Here is a 15,527-nt window from a genome sequence, read left to right on the forward strand (position 1 = left end):
TACAAGGCCAGGGTACCTCTTTTCAAAGCCAGCTTTTTCATATGGAAAATGCAAATAATAATTCCTGCTCTCCTAGTCACTAAGATTTGTTGGCAGAATCAAATCCAAAGATGTAACTGATAAAGCACTACACAAATACAAGAAGATAACCTTCGGGGGGTTAAAAAAAGTCTGGTGAAAGCTCTTTGTATTTTGTTTTTAAACTGAAATTTAAGATCCAGTGAAAATCAGCACGTAATTCTTGACCTAAAGGAGATACTATAAGAAAAAACATATGAAACCATGAAGCCTCTGGGATTTTGATCTTTGCAAGGAGAGAGAAGCCAGTGCCACACCCAGGATGAGTATTTGTATTGTGTGGACATGGTGACAGAATGGCCAAGAGGCAAGGGCCTCGGTCACCTTCCTGGAATGCAACCTGCCTCCTCCATGCTCCACCCAGGCAACCCACACGCCATTGCCCCTGGGGCGGAAGCACACCACTCCACTTCTTCATGAGTCAGAAGCTGGAGGATGGACCTGGGAATAGGGATCTGTGTGGCCAGGGGAAGAAATGAAATTACACACTCAGAAAACCCAAAAAGATCCTGTGGAATACTTCTCTTTTCTGCTCGCTGCACAGTTTATGTAGGTTTTCTACAGCTGCCATCATGGAACTCCATATAAGAATCTTTAACTTTTACATGTATTTAAAAACAAAGTCCTATTATTAGAAAGTGACCTGCTGTGTGTGTGTGTGTGTGTGTGTGTGTGTGTGTGTGTGTTTGTGTTTGGGGTGAGTGGATAAAGCGGACTGGGAGGAGGGACAGGAATGGAAGAGTGAAAGTTTTCCAAAACAAGAGAATCTGTGATGGAAATCCTGCTTTATCTAGAAGAATCCTCTATCAAATGAGAGTCAGGAAAACTGAGAAGTAATACAGTGAGGACCACACAAGTAAAGAGGTTTCTGAATGAGCAGACGTCAGCGTTACTAGTCATACTGAGGGGCACTTGATCTTGTAAGCTAATGCCAGTTTTGTGATTACTAAAATTCTGTTTGGTAAATCATTCTTTCATTCTACTTTTTTCATCTGCTCATATGTCTATCTTTCTTTTACAAATAGGAATAGAGTCTAATGATAGTAGAAGCTGCAGATAATTGGGAAACCTACCACAGTATGAGAACATATGGGCACTATTGAGTTTTCCTTTATGGTCTGTAAGCAACAAGAGAGAAAACTGCTTGAAAACATTACTTCCTGGAATCAAGTAAATCAATCACAATTGAAACCTAAATGTGTAAGTTCATATTCAGTAGGGAATATCTTCTGCTAAGTTTAGAAAATAATCTTTTAATAATGAGAGGAATAAAAGACATTTCATATATATTCATTTTTATAAATTGTACAAAGAAATGGTCAAATAGAGAGAGTATTTATTGGGAATCTGCTACTCTATACCAAGCATGTTGGGAGGCAATTACAATAATGAGAAATAATATCCACTTCCTGCCTTCAAGGAGCTTCCTTGAGAGAGACTGATACTAGACAACTAACCACATCATATCCTATGTTTGTGGAGGAATGGTTTGATTCTCAGAGATCTCAATCTACTTGGATTCTTTAGGAAGTAATGAAAAGTAATGAGTAAACCCAATCTTTTCATAATATGAGGAAAAAATAGCAGAAGTGATCTCAAATATTTTACTTGACTTTGAGAGAAAGCTGGGAAGCTATACTAAGGAATAATTCTATCTCTTTAGGAGCTTGACTAATAATTTCCATGGGAGACTCAAATCAACAATGCAATGGCAGTTTTGCAAGGGTTTCTCAATTTTGCCTTTAAGTAATACTGCTTTTATAAAACTATACTTGTAAATTAACCAGGCTTGGTGGAAGCCCCAGTCTATCTTTTCTAAAATGAAAAAGGGATCTCACATAATGGTATCCCAAATTTGTTCATTTGGAGCATATTTAGCTTACATGTGTAAACCTCCAGTTTCTGGGACAACTGTAAAAGCTACATTGGAAATGTGACCCCAAGAGGATGGTGGAGGCTTTTGAATATTCTTGAATCATAATAAGGCACAGAGTAAAGAATATAGAACAAAGTCAATCACCTACTTTAAAGCTATTTAACTGGCAAGTCAAAGTGGCAGACACTCCATTCCTGCACAGCATCTATTCCCAAAAAGGTGTATGCCTCTTGGTCTTATAGTTGCTGCCCTGGGCGAACAGTCCATGGGAGAAATCAAGGTCTCCAGCACAGAGACTGCCCCTGCATTCAGATCAAATTGCTCTACAAAGCCGTCAGCTATCAGCTTTCCTAAACTCAGTAGACAGAAAAAGAAATAACTGACTAATGCAAATGATGTAACACTCAAGAGGGGATCAAGATTTTTGCCTTACCTAGACAGAAAAGATAAGGAGAATCTTTGAGACTTCACTGCTAGGATTCTATCGCAGAAAATAAGCAGAGATGTTTTCTAGCATGATACACAAAAGCAGAAAATAAAATGCATGTCTTCACCTTATAGAACGTTCTATTTGGAAGAGATTTTTTGCTTTGTGGCTTTGGATGTAAAGGCAAAATTAACATGCTTGTATTAAAGGGCCCCATAAGGCTAAGCCGGGAACCTGAAGCATACATAGGCTCCTGAGGGCAGCAAAAGCCTCTTTAAGTGGTCTGAGAAAGTCACAGAAAAGGGCCATAGGCCTGGGCTCTGTGAGGACAAAACACATAATTTTAGTAAATGATTTCCTGTAAAAAAGCAGATAAGTAAGATAAAACCAAATAGTACTTGAGAATGAATGTAAAAATGAGGGCTTTGACTCTGTGTGTGTGTGTAGGGGAATGTATGTGTAAGAGAGAAACAGTAATTTATGGGCGTTTTGGGGCATGGGACACATTCAAGTAGTAAATACTTGAAAATCCCTTCTGTCCTTTCCAGAGAGTACTAATGTAAAAATGAAGCATTTAATATTAAAGATATATACCATCTATAGGCAAAATCATCACTAAAAAGTTAGGTGATGTCATAGTTTATAAGAGGCAATTACGTCTATATCACATGAATAGGCTTGTTATTAAAGTTAAATAGCCAGTTTTCATTTGTGGGCAGAAGCAGGTGTGAAGTGGGCGGCACCAGGGAAAGGAGAGACAGCAGAGAGAAGCAGGAAGGACAGAGGAGAATGTGAGGAAGTGCAGCTCAGCCAGGGCTGGGGACAGCACACAGGCGGTGGGCAGGCCCCTCTGGGGGTGAAAGGGGAAAGCTCCCGAACCTTGGTACACTTTAGACGTAAGTAAATGAGTGTGGTAATCTAAGTAACAGGAGGCTTTTTTACTGTTTTCCTAAGACTATTCTCAGGAATAGAACCATGACTTTCTTGGTACAAGCAGTCGTTTCATGATCCACAGCGGTATGATGACATTTAGCATCAGTGGGAGTGAGCAAAGGGTGGAGTACAAGCTTCTACCTTAATGTGGTTAATTGCTACCCATTAGAACTTAAATGGCATTTACACGAAGTTTCATAATCTACTTCCACGGGCACTGTATCTACTGAATATGCAACTCTATGCCGTTTTTTTTCATTTTCACTCTTTCACATAAATGCACTTATACACATTTGCCAAGCACTACTTTTCTAACTTAATGTCAGATGCTCAATTTTAAACTCTTAAAATACAACTGAAAATATGATCGAAAAATGCATCCACCTCCTGTTTCTTAACTATCTGTGGATGAAAACTAGATGAATAATCCATCCTAGAAATTCTGCTGGTGTACTCTTCATCACTGAGACAACAATTTAAACAGAGCCTAGAGTTTCTGGGATTTGGGGGGTTGGCCACTCCTGTGATGTCACGCCTCATCACTCAAGACCTGGCCAGTGGAAATAAAGCAACTATGACTTTTTGCATTTCTGTTAAGTGAGGCCTTACCTAAGATTCTGGCTCCATGAACACTTTAGAGAATTCAAACACAACAAAATATGGAGCTACTCTCCTGAACAACAACAACAACAACAACAAAAAAGTAACAACAGTTTGTTGACATTGTTGCAACAAGTAAGCTTTACCTTAAATAAAATCTCAAGAGAGTTTAGATGGCATCCTTTTCTCCAGATTTGTGTGAATTAACGCAGGAGGCAAAATGCTAGCATCAGACTGCCAGATGAGGAAGAAAGGAAGGGGAAACATTGGTTAATTCTCCCCAGCTCTGTCAACAGTCTACTTCCCCCACTGCCAGGGGCTCCCTGGCTTTCCCCAGGTCTCTGGTATCAACAGAGAACTGAAAGCTGTAAGGGCAGTTAAGTCATGTAGATGACAACAGACAGCTAGGGAAGGACACCTAACTACACATTTTCCCCAAATGTATCATCTGCATCTTTGCCTCATATAGACAATATAATGGATTCAGAAAGATCTGATCACTGCCTCACCACATGCTCTCCACCAGATAATTCTCTTCCCCCTGGACTATAAATGGCATAAAGAGAAAAGGGAGAGAAGCAATGTCTTGTCTCTCTTTGAAATGGAAAGTGAGCCAGATCCCACTGCTTATGTCGCCGCTCCCCTCACGTCAATGTGAACGGTTATGAGAATGGCTGACGTATCAAGCCTGGGCTGGAGTTTGGGCTTCATTCACCTCTGCTGGCCATGGTTTTGGGCAAATCATCCTTGACCTCTCCAACCCTCAGTTCCTTCATCTATAAAGGACTGTTGTATATATCATGGGAGATAATGTATGTAAAGTCTTCAGTAAAGTTTCTGACACACACTCAGTGTCTGATTGGCAACCTTTATTATTTTTTTTCTAAAACTAGCTTTTTAAAAATTAATCTATGATCCCTGCCAAAGAAGAAGGAGGAGATGGAGGGGGAAGAAAGGAAAGAAAGAAGGAAGGGAGGGAGGGAGGGAGAAAAGAAAGAGGTATATGTGAAAGACATTATATTAAAATTCAGATGAATCTCAAAAATCCATCCCTAAAAATTTGAATGTGCCCTGGATTGCCTTTGGGCCAGGGAAACTCTTCAGGAGCACCTGTATGGTCAGTTGTTGGCACTAAAACCTCATGATATTTTTAAAACGGCTTTTCACTGAGTCTTGGAAAAAGCTCCGACTTAGGTCACTTGATTATTCATGTATCCCAAGAGCAAGGACCCTCTTATGAGTGGTAAAAACTTAAAGATACTTCTAGTCCAGCCCTTGCCAATTAGCTCACCTTTCAGTATTTTCCAGCTATAGTTGTGTTCTAGCTAGTTTTATCAAGGTGGGATCACACTGGGATCTTGTTAACCAAACTGTTACCATTAATTTTAAACATATGGTGCCGTTTTCCACCCCTGCACTGCTAGATGTTAATATATATTTTTTATTAAAAGGGTGGCAAAGTTAAATAAGTTTGAGAAACCTTTATTAATCTTAGCAGGCCACAGTGCATTCACATATCCTAAGTTTGGAGAAGTAAGTCCTACAATAAAGAATCTGCTTACCTTTGTGCAATTTAGCATTGAGCAGGCTTACTGGGCTTTACAGAAAGTTTAAAAGACTGTCGTGTGTAGCAACTACAAGCATGACTATAGTGGGTACTGAACAGAAGATATGTGGAAAGACCAATGCCCCCTAGAGAAGTTAGAGGTCTTCTACTTCGCAGCTTTCAGGCACTACTGGTAAAATGTTGACTATGTGAATTTGCTTGGATGTGGTTAACAGCCTCCAGTGTGTTCTCATGAATACAAGGAGTTGCTTCAATGTATGTGGAGGGCAGCAGGCATGAAAACAGAGTGAGACAGTGTCATACAATTATGTAAGAAGGTAAAAATATTTTTTAAGTTTGAATTGTCAACTAACTATATTCCATAAGAAGTACAAATTGTTGATAATCTGTTTGTGTAAACGGAGTATTTAGAGCTCTGACCCATCAGCACTATAGTAGTTTTTAAACAGTATTTTTTTTCAAATTGTAACAATAATTATTAGATGTTAATTATAGAATCTGGGCAGAGGGTATATGGCTGTTCATGGTAAAATCCATTCAACAATCCTGTAAGTTTATCATAAAATATTGGAAAATACATAACTGCATAAAATCTGTTTATCCTGAAGTTCAATACAGTTTAATACAGTTTTTATATTCTTCAAGTTGAAATTTTGCTTACCCACTCAAATTGTTTTAAATCATTTTGATCTAGGAAACAAGACTATAAATGGATGTTAATGAACCTGAATCAGCAACAGGAAATGGTTTTGTATAAATTGTTGCACAAATGTTTACAAGACAGAGGTAGATTCTAATCATGAATGTATAGCATATTAATGCTAATTTTTTACAGGGTTGTTATTATGCCCTTTTCACAGATGGGTAAACTGAGATATAAAACCCTAAGCAAATCACTGACACAGTTAGGATCCCTACAGTCTGTTTGTCAAATGCTCTCTACTCTTCATCGTGGAAGTTCACCCATAAGTAAAAAAATATAAGTCACTTAACCTAAAGATTAACCAGTACAATATGCTTGCGTATAAATGAGAAAGATTATGTAATTAAATGTGTGTAAATAAGATGCTATTATGACTTGTTTGATCTGTACTTGCCAAGGATTCTTTATTCTAAAGCTGATTATAGTGCCAGGATGTAGATATACTTTAAACAAACAATGCTTCTCTTTTTTCATTCTTATGCTTGTTGACTTTAATTTTGGCAACATCTACTTTTAGTCATAAGTCTGTGAAGTAACCTCATTTTAATACATTTAGAAAAGTGAGGGATGGTGATAGTTCTTAAAATGGCAATAGCAAATTATTAATTCTTACTTAATAATGACACTTTTTTTTAAGAAATCAAGAAATTCAGACTTCTTTCAGGACCCATAAATGAGAACTATACAATGTTTCTTACATCATCAAGATATAATGTGTTACTGTCTGAACCCCACGGGAATCCTTCATAGCAAAACCTACTTGTATTGTGGAACAAATCAGGTCTTGAATGCCAGTGAGAATGACTTAATTTTGTATGTCTGTTTCTCCATAAAATCTGAAAATTTTTACATTCTTACTGAAAGGCCAGAACATTTTACTTTTGCATGGATGTTTTGGCTTCTTGGGCTCACTGTACTGACACCATCCTGTCAAGGAAACTTCAAAACAGCACTTGGAAAGACCTTTTTGAAGTCTTTGAGCCAAAATGTATATAAAATGCTTTTATTATAAATGAAAACAAATGCAGCCCCTTTGTTTCAAAGTTTGAGCCGCACCCAGGATGAGTGCTAGGCTTGGCATTTTGGGAGTGAGATGATAGTACTGTCCTTCTTCCAGCTCCACTGAGTTCACGAAAGCCTTACTCATTGCTTATGCATTTATTCAATAGCGCTGGGCATTTTTTTCCAGTCTATTTTTAAAATGTCATTAATTATTTTTTTATGATTGAAAAAGTTTATATTCATTTCAAATATATGGAAAATACAGAAACATAAATAGGAACTAAACATAACCAGTAATAAACATTATTAACATTTGGTATGCTGTTTCACTATCAAAATTTATTTCTAAGACTCCCCACTTAGTGTGGAGCCTGATGAGGGATCAATCTCAAGACCCTGAGACCATGACCTGAGCAGAAACCAGGAGTCAGATGCTCAACTGACTGAGCCACCCAGGCACCCCTATTTCCAGGTTTTAATAAAAATTTCATTTTTTACCCTGGTGCCAAAAAAAAAAAAAATTAAATAGAATGAAATTTGGTCTATTTGTTCTGGATTTAGAGAACAAGAGTTTGGAAAAGAAGGTATGTGCAGATAATTAGAATGATACTTTTGAAAAAATAATGTATTCATTTTTATAAAACTTGCCTCATATTTTTAAGTAGGTTAGGCCATATAGGTTAAACAAAAGAGAGTTCCAGCATCTATTGATAACATCTCCTTTCTCCTACTTCTTAGAATTTCTGAAAGTATGGCCTTATATATTTTTTAATGTAATGTTCTTAAAATGTACCTAATATCTACTGTATATAATAAATGCCTCTTTGTAAGGATAGCTTAAAAGAACATATTGAAATGATCTAAATGTTACACTGTTCATAATTTAAAATTAGAGCTATTTTTGTCCATAATATAAAATCTGTATTAGGTGTTCAAGCATACAACATTTTTAATTGTTACAAACAAAAATAATAACACTGTCGAGACTAACCTCTGTTAGCAAGTAAACTACTTGTTTGCTTTCTTTCGTAAATGTTCAAGTTTCTTTTTGAATCGCATCAATGAACAAGGAAGCCAGATCCGGTTTCCCAGAGAGGAATCATTAAAGACAGAAATAGTTTCCTGAACACAGGAAATCTGTAAGCACCTAAACAAGGACAAGCAGACTCCAGGGAAAAAGACAATGTTACCAACATGCTCCTTTATGTCTGGCCATAGAAACCACCATGGATATTTAAAAGCATACTGATCAGGGAAAGGTAAAAAAATAACCATTTGCTTAAAAAAATATCACACTGCTTATACATATAAGATATCGAACCCAAACCAAAAATTAATGTGTATATAAGTTCCAAGAATGAAAACTTAAATTTCCCTTTAACTATATCCAGAATTATGCAACAGTATCATTATTAGCAACTCTCTTTAATGAACAAAATTCATTGGTGTGTAAAGTCATACTTTAAGAAATGTGTAGGGTGATAACCAGAAACCAAAAACTCTATAAGAATATTACTCTCAGAGGTACCTTAGTAGCATAATGTAAATCTGAAAGTCTTGGATTATATAAATGAAATTAGGTAGTATTTCTTGAAGCTCTGAGAACTGCACCTTTATACTTAAAAATTCTTTCAGTTAGTTATATGTATATTGGGCAGGCGAGAGGGGAGAATGTACAAAAAATGAGAAGGAGAAAGAAGCTTTAGAAAGAAAAGAACACTATTCAAACATTTTTTCATCCACCATCCAAATGAATGACCAATACCTTCATTTTAAATAATGAAAAGAACAACTGTGAGAAGTTTCCATATTCAAGGAACACTCAGTGTAATCCATAAGTAAAGCTGAACTGTGGAGCCTTAAACTGAAATGAGTAAGAGTTTAAACAAATCTGCGTAAGCAAAATTTTATATGCTACCACCTCTTGTAGGTAATGCTTTTCCACTAGAGGCCCGGCATTGAAAACACCAACTGATGCAGGTCTTTTAAAGAACATAATGAGTCAGTTCCTACCTCTACATAGTCCTTGGCATGGCCCCAATCTCGTTTGGCATCCAGATTTCCCAGGCTGAAACATTCCAGTTGTCCAAGGTAAATCTTAGCCACTGACCGGCTAATTTTTCGAGTAACAAAATTAGCTCCTAAAAAGAGATAAAATGGTGTTTATCAGTATAGTACATTTGACATTTCACAGTTTGGTGAACCAAACCCAATCTCAGCCTCGGGCATTTCTTTCATTCTTATCCCCCGCTTCTTTAAAATAAGAATAAAAGAAAATGACCATTAAATGTCATTTAGATAAGTTAAGAAGTTCTAATTCTAAGTGTCACATCAGCTCTACTTTCATAACAAACATTTTTCTTTGGGGGACGTCTTAACATTCCTAATTTGCGGCTGCTATATGTGACCCAGGCATTAGGCCAAAGAAAAGCTATTGGAATGCCAGTTTTTAAACAGAAAATTCAAAAGGGTTGTATAAAGGGAAATGCCAGAATGGAAGATGGACATCTCAGACCACCCTGATTTTTTTAAAGAACATAAACAGCATATGTTCCTATTAATAAAGCTATTTTGGGGCTCATGGGGGAATGGGAGAGGAGAGTAACTTAGCTCACAGGGTATAACTATTTAAAGGAAACAAACAAGAAATGCACTTGAGTTGCCAATAAGTGGTGATCGTTCTTCTTTAGAAACCTTCAAAGCTATCCAGTTATAAATTATGACATAGTTCCAAGTCAAAAGTTTCCCCATACTATATTTACTGAAATTCCACCTTCCAAATTCACTTCAGTACTATGTACAGAAATGGTCTCCTGAATTCGGCATAAATATTTTGAAACAATTGATGAAAGGGACCATAAATTGAAGAAAGAAGTGAAAGTGTTTTACATTCTTTGGTCTTTAATGAAAATGTCTACTTTTAAAAGATTACAGCGAAGAACAAAATTAAAAGACACTTCAGAGATGATTTTACCCAAGCCTCTGTTTCTAGGTAAGGTTATCACAAGTACCAGGTAATGCCAAAGTCTCAAGGTAATAGCACACATAAAGTCAATAATGGTTGCATACAGTTTAGATAGATTACTATCATAATTTATCACATTTCAATAACTTTAGCTTTGTTCTTTTGCAGATTAAGCAGGGAGGTGAGTTATGATGAAAGCTTTTGGCTTCTAGAGAAACTGGCACAGGGATAAGGGGAATTTTTCTGAAGACATTTACTAAATTTTGGCAAGAACACAGCCCAGGGCAAGTGCAAACAGATACTAGATCACTTACTACAAAAATCTGGTGTACACATCTATACCAATACCATCATTAAAAATGACAATGGGATTTCCATGGAAATCTAAAATTTTCAGTTTCTCTTAGCAGCTGATAGAGTATGCTTTGCTTCTTCCATGGCAGTTTATAAAACACAGAGCTTCTTCAAAAAAGAGCCTTTCGAAATGAGAAAATATTTAATAAGAGCAATCCTTCTCAATCTGCCACCCTTAGCAATCTTTTATTCTCTATGGACTTGTAACAAATAAATTTAAATTTATAATTAAATGATTTCTCAATGTCCTTCTATTTTAATAACAGGACTATACTATCATTCCAAATATACTAGATAAATTAGTGATGCCATCTAATTAGATGAAGCTCCCAACATAAAATGGTTCAGATTATTCTCTTTACTGGGAAGCAAATATTTAGGAGTCCTCAGCAAGTATGTGCCCATGTTCAAACAATCTATCTAGGCTCTACCCTTACTGTTTAGTCTTTCAAACAGTATTAACTGAGCACCTACCAAGCACAGAGCACTGAGCTGGGGAACTTGTAAGTGACACGGCAGCCCCTGCTCTCAAGTAGCACAGAAAGTGTAAGACAGACAAATAAATCAGGGTTGCCAGACGTTAGATGACAGATCTGCAAGAGGAAGAGTCAAGTCTGGTAACTCGTGGCTGGATGTGGTCAGGAAAACACTGAGAAGCAGAATGCCCTGAGGTCCTGAGGTTTCATTAGGCTGTGAGATAGGGACCGTGCTCCAGGCACATGCAAAAACAGCACAGGGGCTTCTGAGTAGGCCTTTGTCTCTACTTCCTTATCACAACCCTGCAATGATCATGACCTCAACACCTCCGACAATGGCCTTCACTTTTAGCACTGTGCTAAGTGCTGCTCCATTGATCTATATATCTATCCTCATGAGAGTATCACACATTCTTGATTACTTTAGCTTTACGGTAAGTTTTAAATCAGGAAGTGTGTGTTTTTGGACTTTGCTCTTTTTAAAGACTGTTTTAGCTATTCTCAGTCCCTCAAATTTCTGTATGATTTTTAGGTTCAGCTGCTTAATTTCTGCAAAAAAGTCAACTGAGATTTTGATAGGGATTGTATTGAATCTGTAGGACAATATGAAGAATACTATCATCTTAACCATATCCTGTCTTCTAATTTATGAACACAGGATGTCTTTCCATTTACTTAGGTCTTTGAAATTTCTTTCAGCAATGTTTTGAAGTTCCCAGAAAATAAGTTTTGTTTTTGTTCTGTTAAATTTGTTCCTAAGTACTTTATTTTCTCTGATGTTATTGTAAATGAAATTGTTTTCCAAATTCCACTTTCAGATTAATTTTAAACATTATTGCTACCATTTGTTTCACTAATTAATTTTTGGAGAAGCTTAAAATTATTATTTTTTTAAAAAATTTGCTCCCTTTGTTTTTATACCTTATCACACAAGACTGACGTTTTTAGGAGAAAACTATATAAAATCATTATATATTAGAGTGAGACTTAGTGGCAACTTTGCCCAACCATCCCAAGTGTGCAGATGGGCAGAGAGAGAGGCAGAGGCTAAGCAAAACTGCCAAACAGTCAGGACCAGTAGATAAGCCTGATGCAAGCCTGTTGTGTGTGCTTTCCCACCTGTGGCTGTTTTTACTAAGTCACAGTGCAATGTAGGAGGTACCCTTCTTCAGATTAGATTTAAGTGGTTGTATATTATTAACATATCAATAATTGGACCTGTTGCAATTATTTTAAGTGCACATTCGATTTCTAAGAGTCTTAAACTAGAAGACCTTAGCTAGGAAGAAGACCAAGAAATGAAAAGTTAGCCCAATGACCAAAGACCAACTCTATTAGCTACTGCTTATAGTATTTTGCACCAACCATTTAAAAGCTCTGAAGTTATAGTCTCTTCTGTATAGTAATACTTGCCATGTCAAATCACAGGATATGTTAATACAGGTGAAACAATGCTGTAGAACATAAATCATTACTGAAATGTAAGGAATTAGGATCATCAAGTCCTCATTTGTAAAACAAGGATAATAATAGGTACTTACCATGTAGATCTGATGTTTAAGTGAGAAAATCTAGGTAATATGATTAGGAAGTACTCAATAAATATTAGCCATTATTATAATTATTACATTACAATGTTAATGGTATCTATAATTAAGCCTAAATGAAAAGTTCAGGTTTCTTAGTTCTTTTATGACTAGGTCTCTTAATTCCCTGATTTTTGAAAATCTGAGCTTGAGAACAGATCTAAATAAAGAGCCAATTTCAAATGTATAGACTCACACACTGAAAGCACTAACAAACATTTCTTAAACCAACTGCAGTTTACTTTTTCAACATAAACTCATTAACAAAGAAAAAAGAGTGGCCACGTAAATGTATATCCATAAGAAAAAGATAAATTAAGATGGATTTTAGTTCAAATCTTAGTTCTAAGACTGAGATACCCGTTTTGCTAGCACTGACAGAATGAAGAGAACTTGCATTTTGACAATATAGAATACAAAAAAACCTGCCACATTAAAAAACGTCAAGATATGCTGGATAAAATATATCTATTATTTATTTAAGCTCAAAGCTGAGTCTCCAAGATGGATTTAAGTGAGGGGAAAGCTCCAGAGCACAGGTCTGGGTGGGCACTGAGTGTTCTGAGCTAAGAACATGACTAGAGCACCATCTTAGGACCTGAAAATAGGCTTCAGCTTTAATATCCAAGCTGAGGCAAAGGACGGTGTTGGAGAGAGAACACTGAAGTAGGGTTATACACTATGTGAGTTAATAGTAATTCTCTTCCTTTTATAAGTGCCATTATTTTAAACAAGCATTTTAACTTTTTAGTTTCCTTACCTATTAAATGGGAAAATAATCCATACTAAGGACCTAATAAGATACTATAGTTCAAAGGCTGTAGAATACCCTACGATCGTCAAGTATTTCTGTTAGTTACAAATAGTTACAAATGTTTATTGTCTTGAATATGTTTACTGTGATCAATCTTTTAAAATAGTAAGGCTTTTTCTTTCACATTTGTCTGTATGTGACCTTCTCCACAGTTAGCTCAAGTCTGGGAAAAAATTATGAGAGCACTTCAAATAGTCAAAAAGAAAGTTAATATTCATCCCTATCATTCAAAATAGTATTCTGTACCAAGATAGTTAAAATAAGGTTTCATGGAAGAGTAATTTTCTAAATAATTTAGTGTATCAAAAGCCAAGAGTAGTCACAATCCAAAGTTTCTCCCAGGTTCTGATGGGCATGCATGTGGGCTGTAGTTCTTGGGAAGAGAAGAAGAAGTGGCAGAAGGTTCCCAGGCCATCCTGGGCAGTGGAGAAGGACACAAGCAGAGACGGAAGAGGTGAGTCTTTAGTGTTCCAACCCAGCTCCTTGGGATAACAAGCAAAGTATATTTAAGAAATCATTGAGAGGAGGAGCCTTCACCTTATTTCATGTTGGAGAGTCTGGGGAAATCTCCTTAGGATGCCACCTGAGATCTGACCTGGGGCAGCGGCACCATGATACACTGAATAGGGCATGAGCTCCCTCAGAGGGCAGGTGTGGTGCTGTGAGACCCAACAGGCCTGGCCTGAAACGATATATGGGCCCGAGGTGGTGAGGGAGGAAGCCCCGAAGTTGAGTCTTGGTGGTAAGACCATGTAGGCCAGGGACTCCATGTAGGATGAGACAGTGGGTCTATAGTCCATTATGCCAAGGAGGGGTAGAGTGAGGCTATCTCACTCTAGGAGCCAACTGGAAAGAGAAGCCCCTGAATTTGATCAGTAGCAGACACCAAAAAGAGCCAAGCCTGAAGCTAGCACCACCTCCTTGGCCACTAGGCAAGGGAATAGCGTATACCAGCAACACGGCAGCTGAGATCAGCAGTGTGCAGAGTGTGCCACCGGGTCTGAGGATGCCAGCTGCCCCCTTGTCAACACCGAATAAAATAAGACACATTTGTATCCCAAATAACTAGATGGCATCTCAAAGAGAAACAAGGGGAAAAAATGGCATATCTAGAGAAACCAGCTTCAATACTGTATTACAGCAGATACCTAATTACAATTTTTAATTGAATTTGGTTTGGGTTTTTGTTTTGAGAAAAGTATAAATTTAACCATTAGGGACTGTGTGGCTGCCATAACAAATTACTACAAATGAGGGGGCTTAAAACAACTGAAATTTATTCTCTCACAGTTCTAGAAACCACAAGTCAACAGGGCCATGTTCCTTCTGGGAGGTCTAGGGGAGAAACCTTCCTTTGCTTCTTTCTGTATCTGATGGTTCCAGGCATTCTTGATTCTTATCTTACGGCTGCATCACTCCAATCTCTGCCTGAATCTTTACACCATCTTCTCTGTGTCTCTGTGTCTCTTCTGTTTCTTATAAGGATACTTATCAATGAATTTAAGGTCTGCTCTGGTAATCCAGGATGATTTCTTCAACTCAAGATTCTTAATTACATCTGTAAAGACCCTTTTTCCAAATAAGGTCATATTCACAAGTTCCCAGAATTAGGAAATAGGCATATCTTTCTGGGGCCACTCAATCCACGATAAGGGTCAAGGATTAGAATATTTGAGAAAGTATGACAAAACACAAATCAAGCATTGCTATATTATTTTAATATCATTTTAAGGTAGTGGTGTATCTTTCAGGAGCACAACAGTCAGAGAGTCTCCAGTTGTAAAAGATGTAAAAGGATAAAATAAGTTTCCTCTCTATTTTAACCCTGTTAAGTTTGCCTCAGTGAATCTGAATAGCTCCCTGGATCTCCTCTTCAAATAATACACATGTATTTATAGTTTTGGACTAGAAATTCTGTGCATATACCTGTATTTGCCATTTTCCCTTTTCATCACTCTTTCTTGAGTCTTCTGATATGATTTCCTTTCTTCTGAAAATGCATTCACTAGAAGTTCCTTTAATGTAGAGAAATTGACTCATATTTGGAAGATAATTTTGCCAATTACACAACTGCAGGGTGAAGACTGTTTTCTCTTAGCATGCTGAAGTTATTATTCCACTGTCATCTGGTTCCCATTTTTTGCCA

At 37.0% G+C, this 15,527-nt stretch overlaps 1 protein-coding gene across 3 annotated transcripts in view; it reads right to left on the bottom strand.

Annotated features, from left to right (window-relative positions):
* GMDS (GDP-mannose 4,6-dehydratase) overlaps window positions 1-15,527 on the bottom strand; it is a 633,896-nt gene that overhangs the window by 298,786 nt on the left and 319,583 nt on the right. For all 3 annotated transcript variants that reach the window (XM_044257882.1, XM_044257899.1, XM_044257891.1), the window contains one exon: window positions 9,200-9,327. In XM_044257882.1, the coding sequence (XP_044113817.1) occupies window positions 9,200-9,327 (128 nt within the window). The remainder of the gene's footprint in view (window positions 1-9,199; window positions 9,328-15,527) is intronic.

Source organism: Neovison vison, chromosome 1 (genome assembly GCF_020171115.1).
Source record: "Neovison vison isolate M4711 chromosome 1, ASM_NN_V1, whole genome shotgun sequence".
In the NCBI taxonomy this organism is placed as follows: domain Eukaryota; kingdom Metazoa; phylum Chordata; class Mammalia; order Carnivora; family Mustelidae; genus Neogale; species Neogale vison.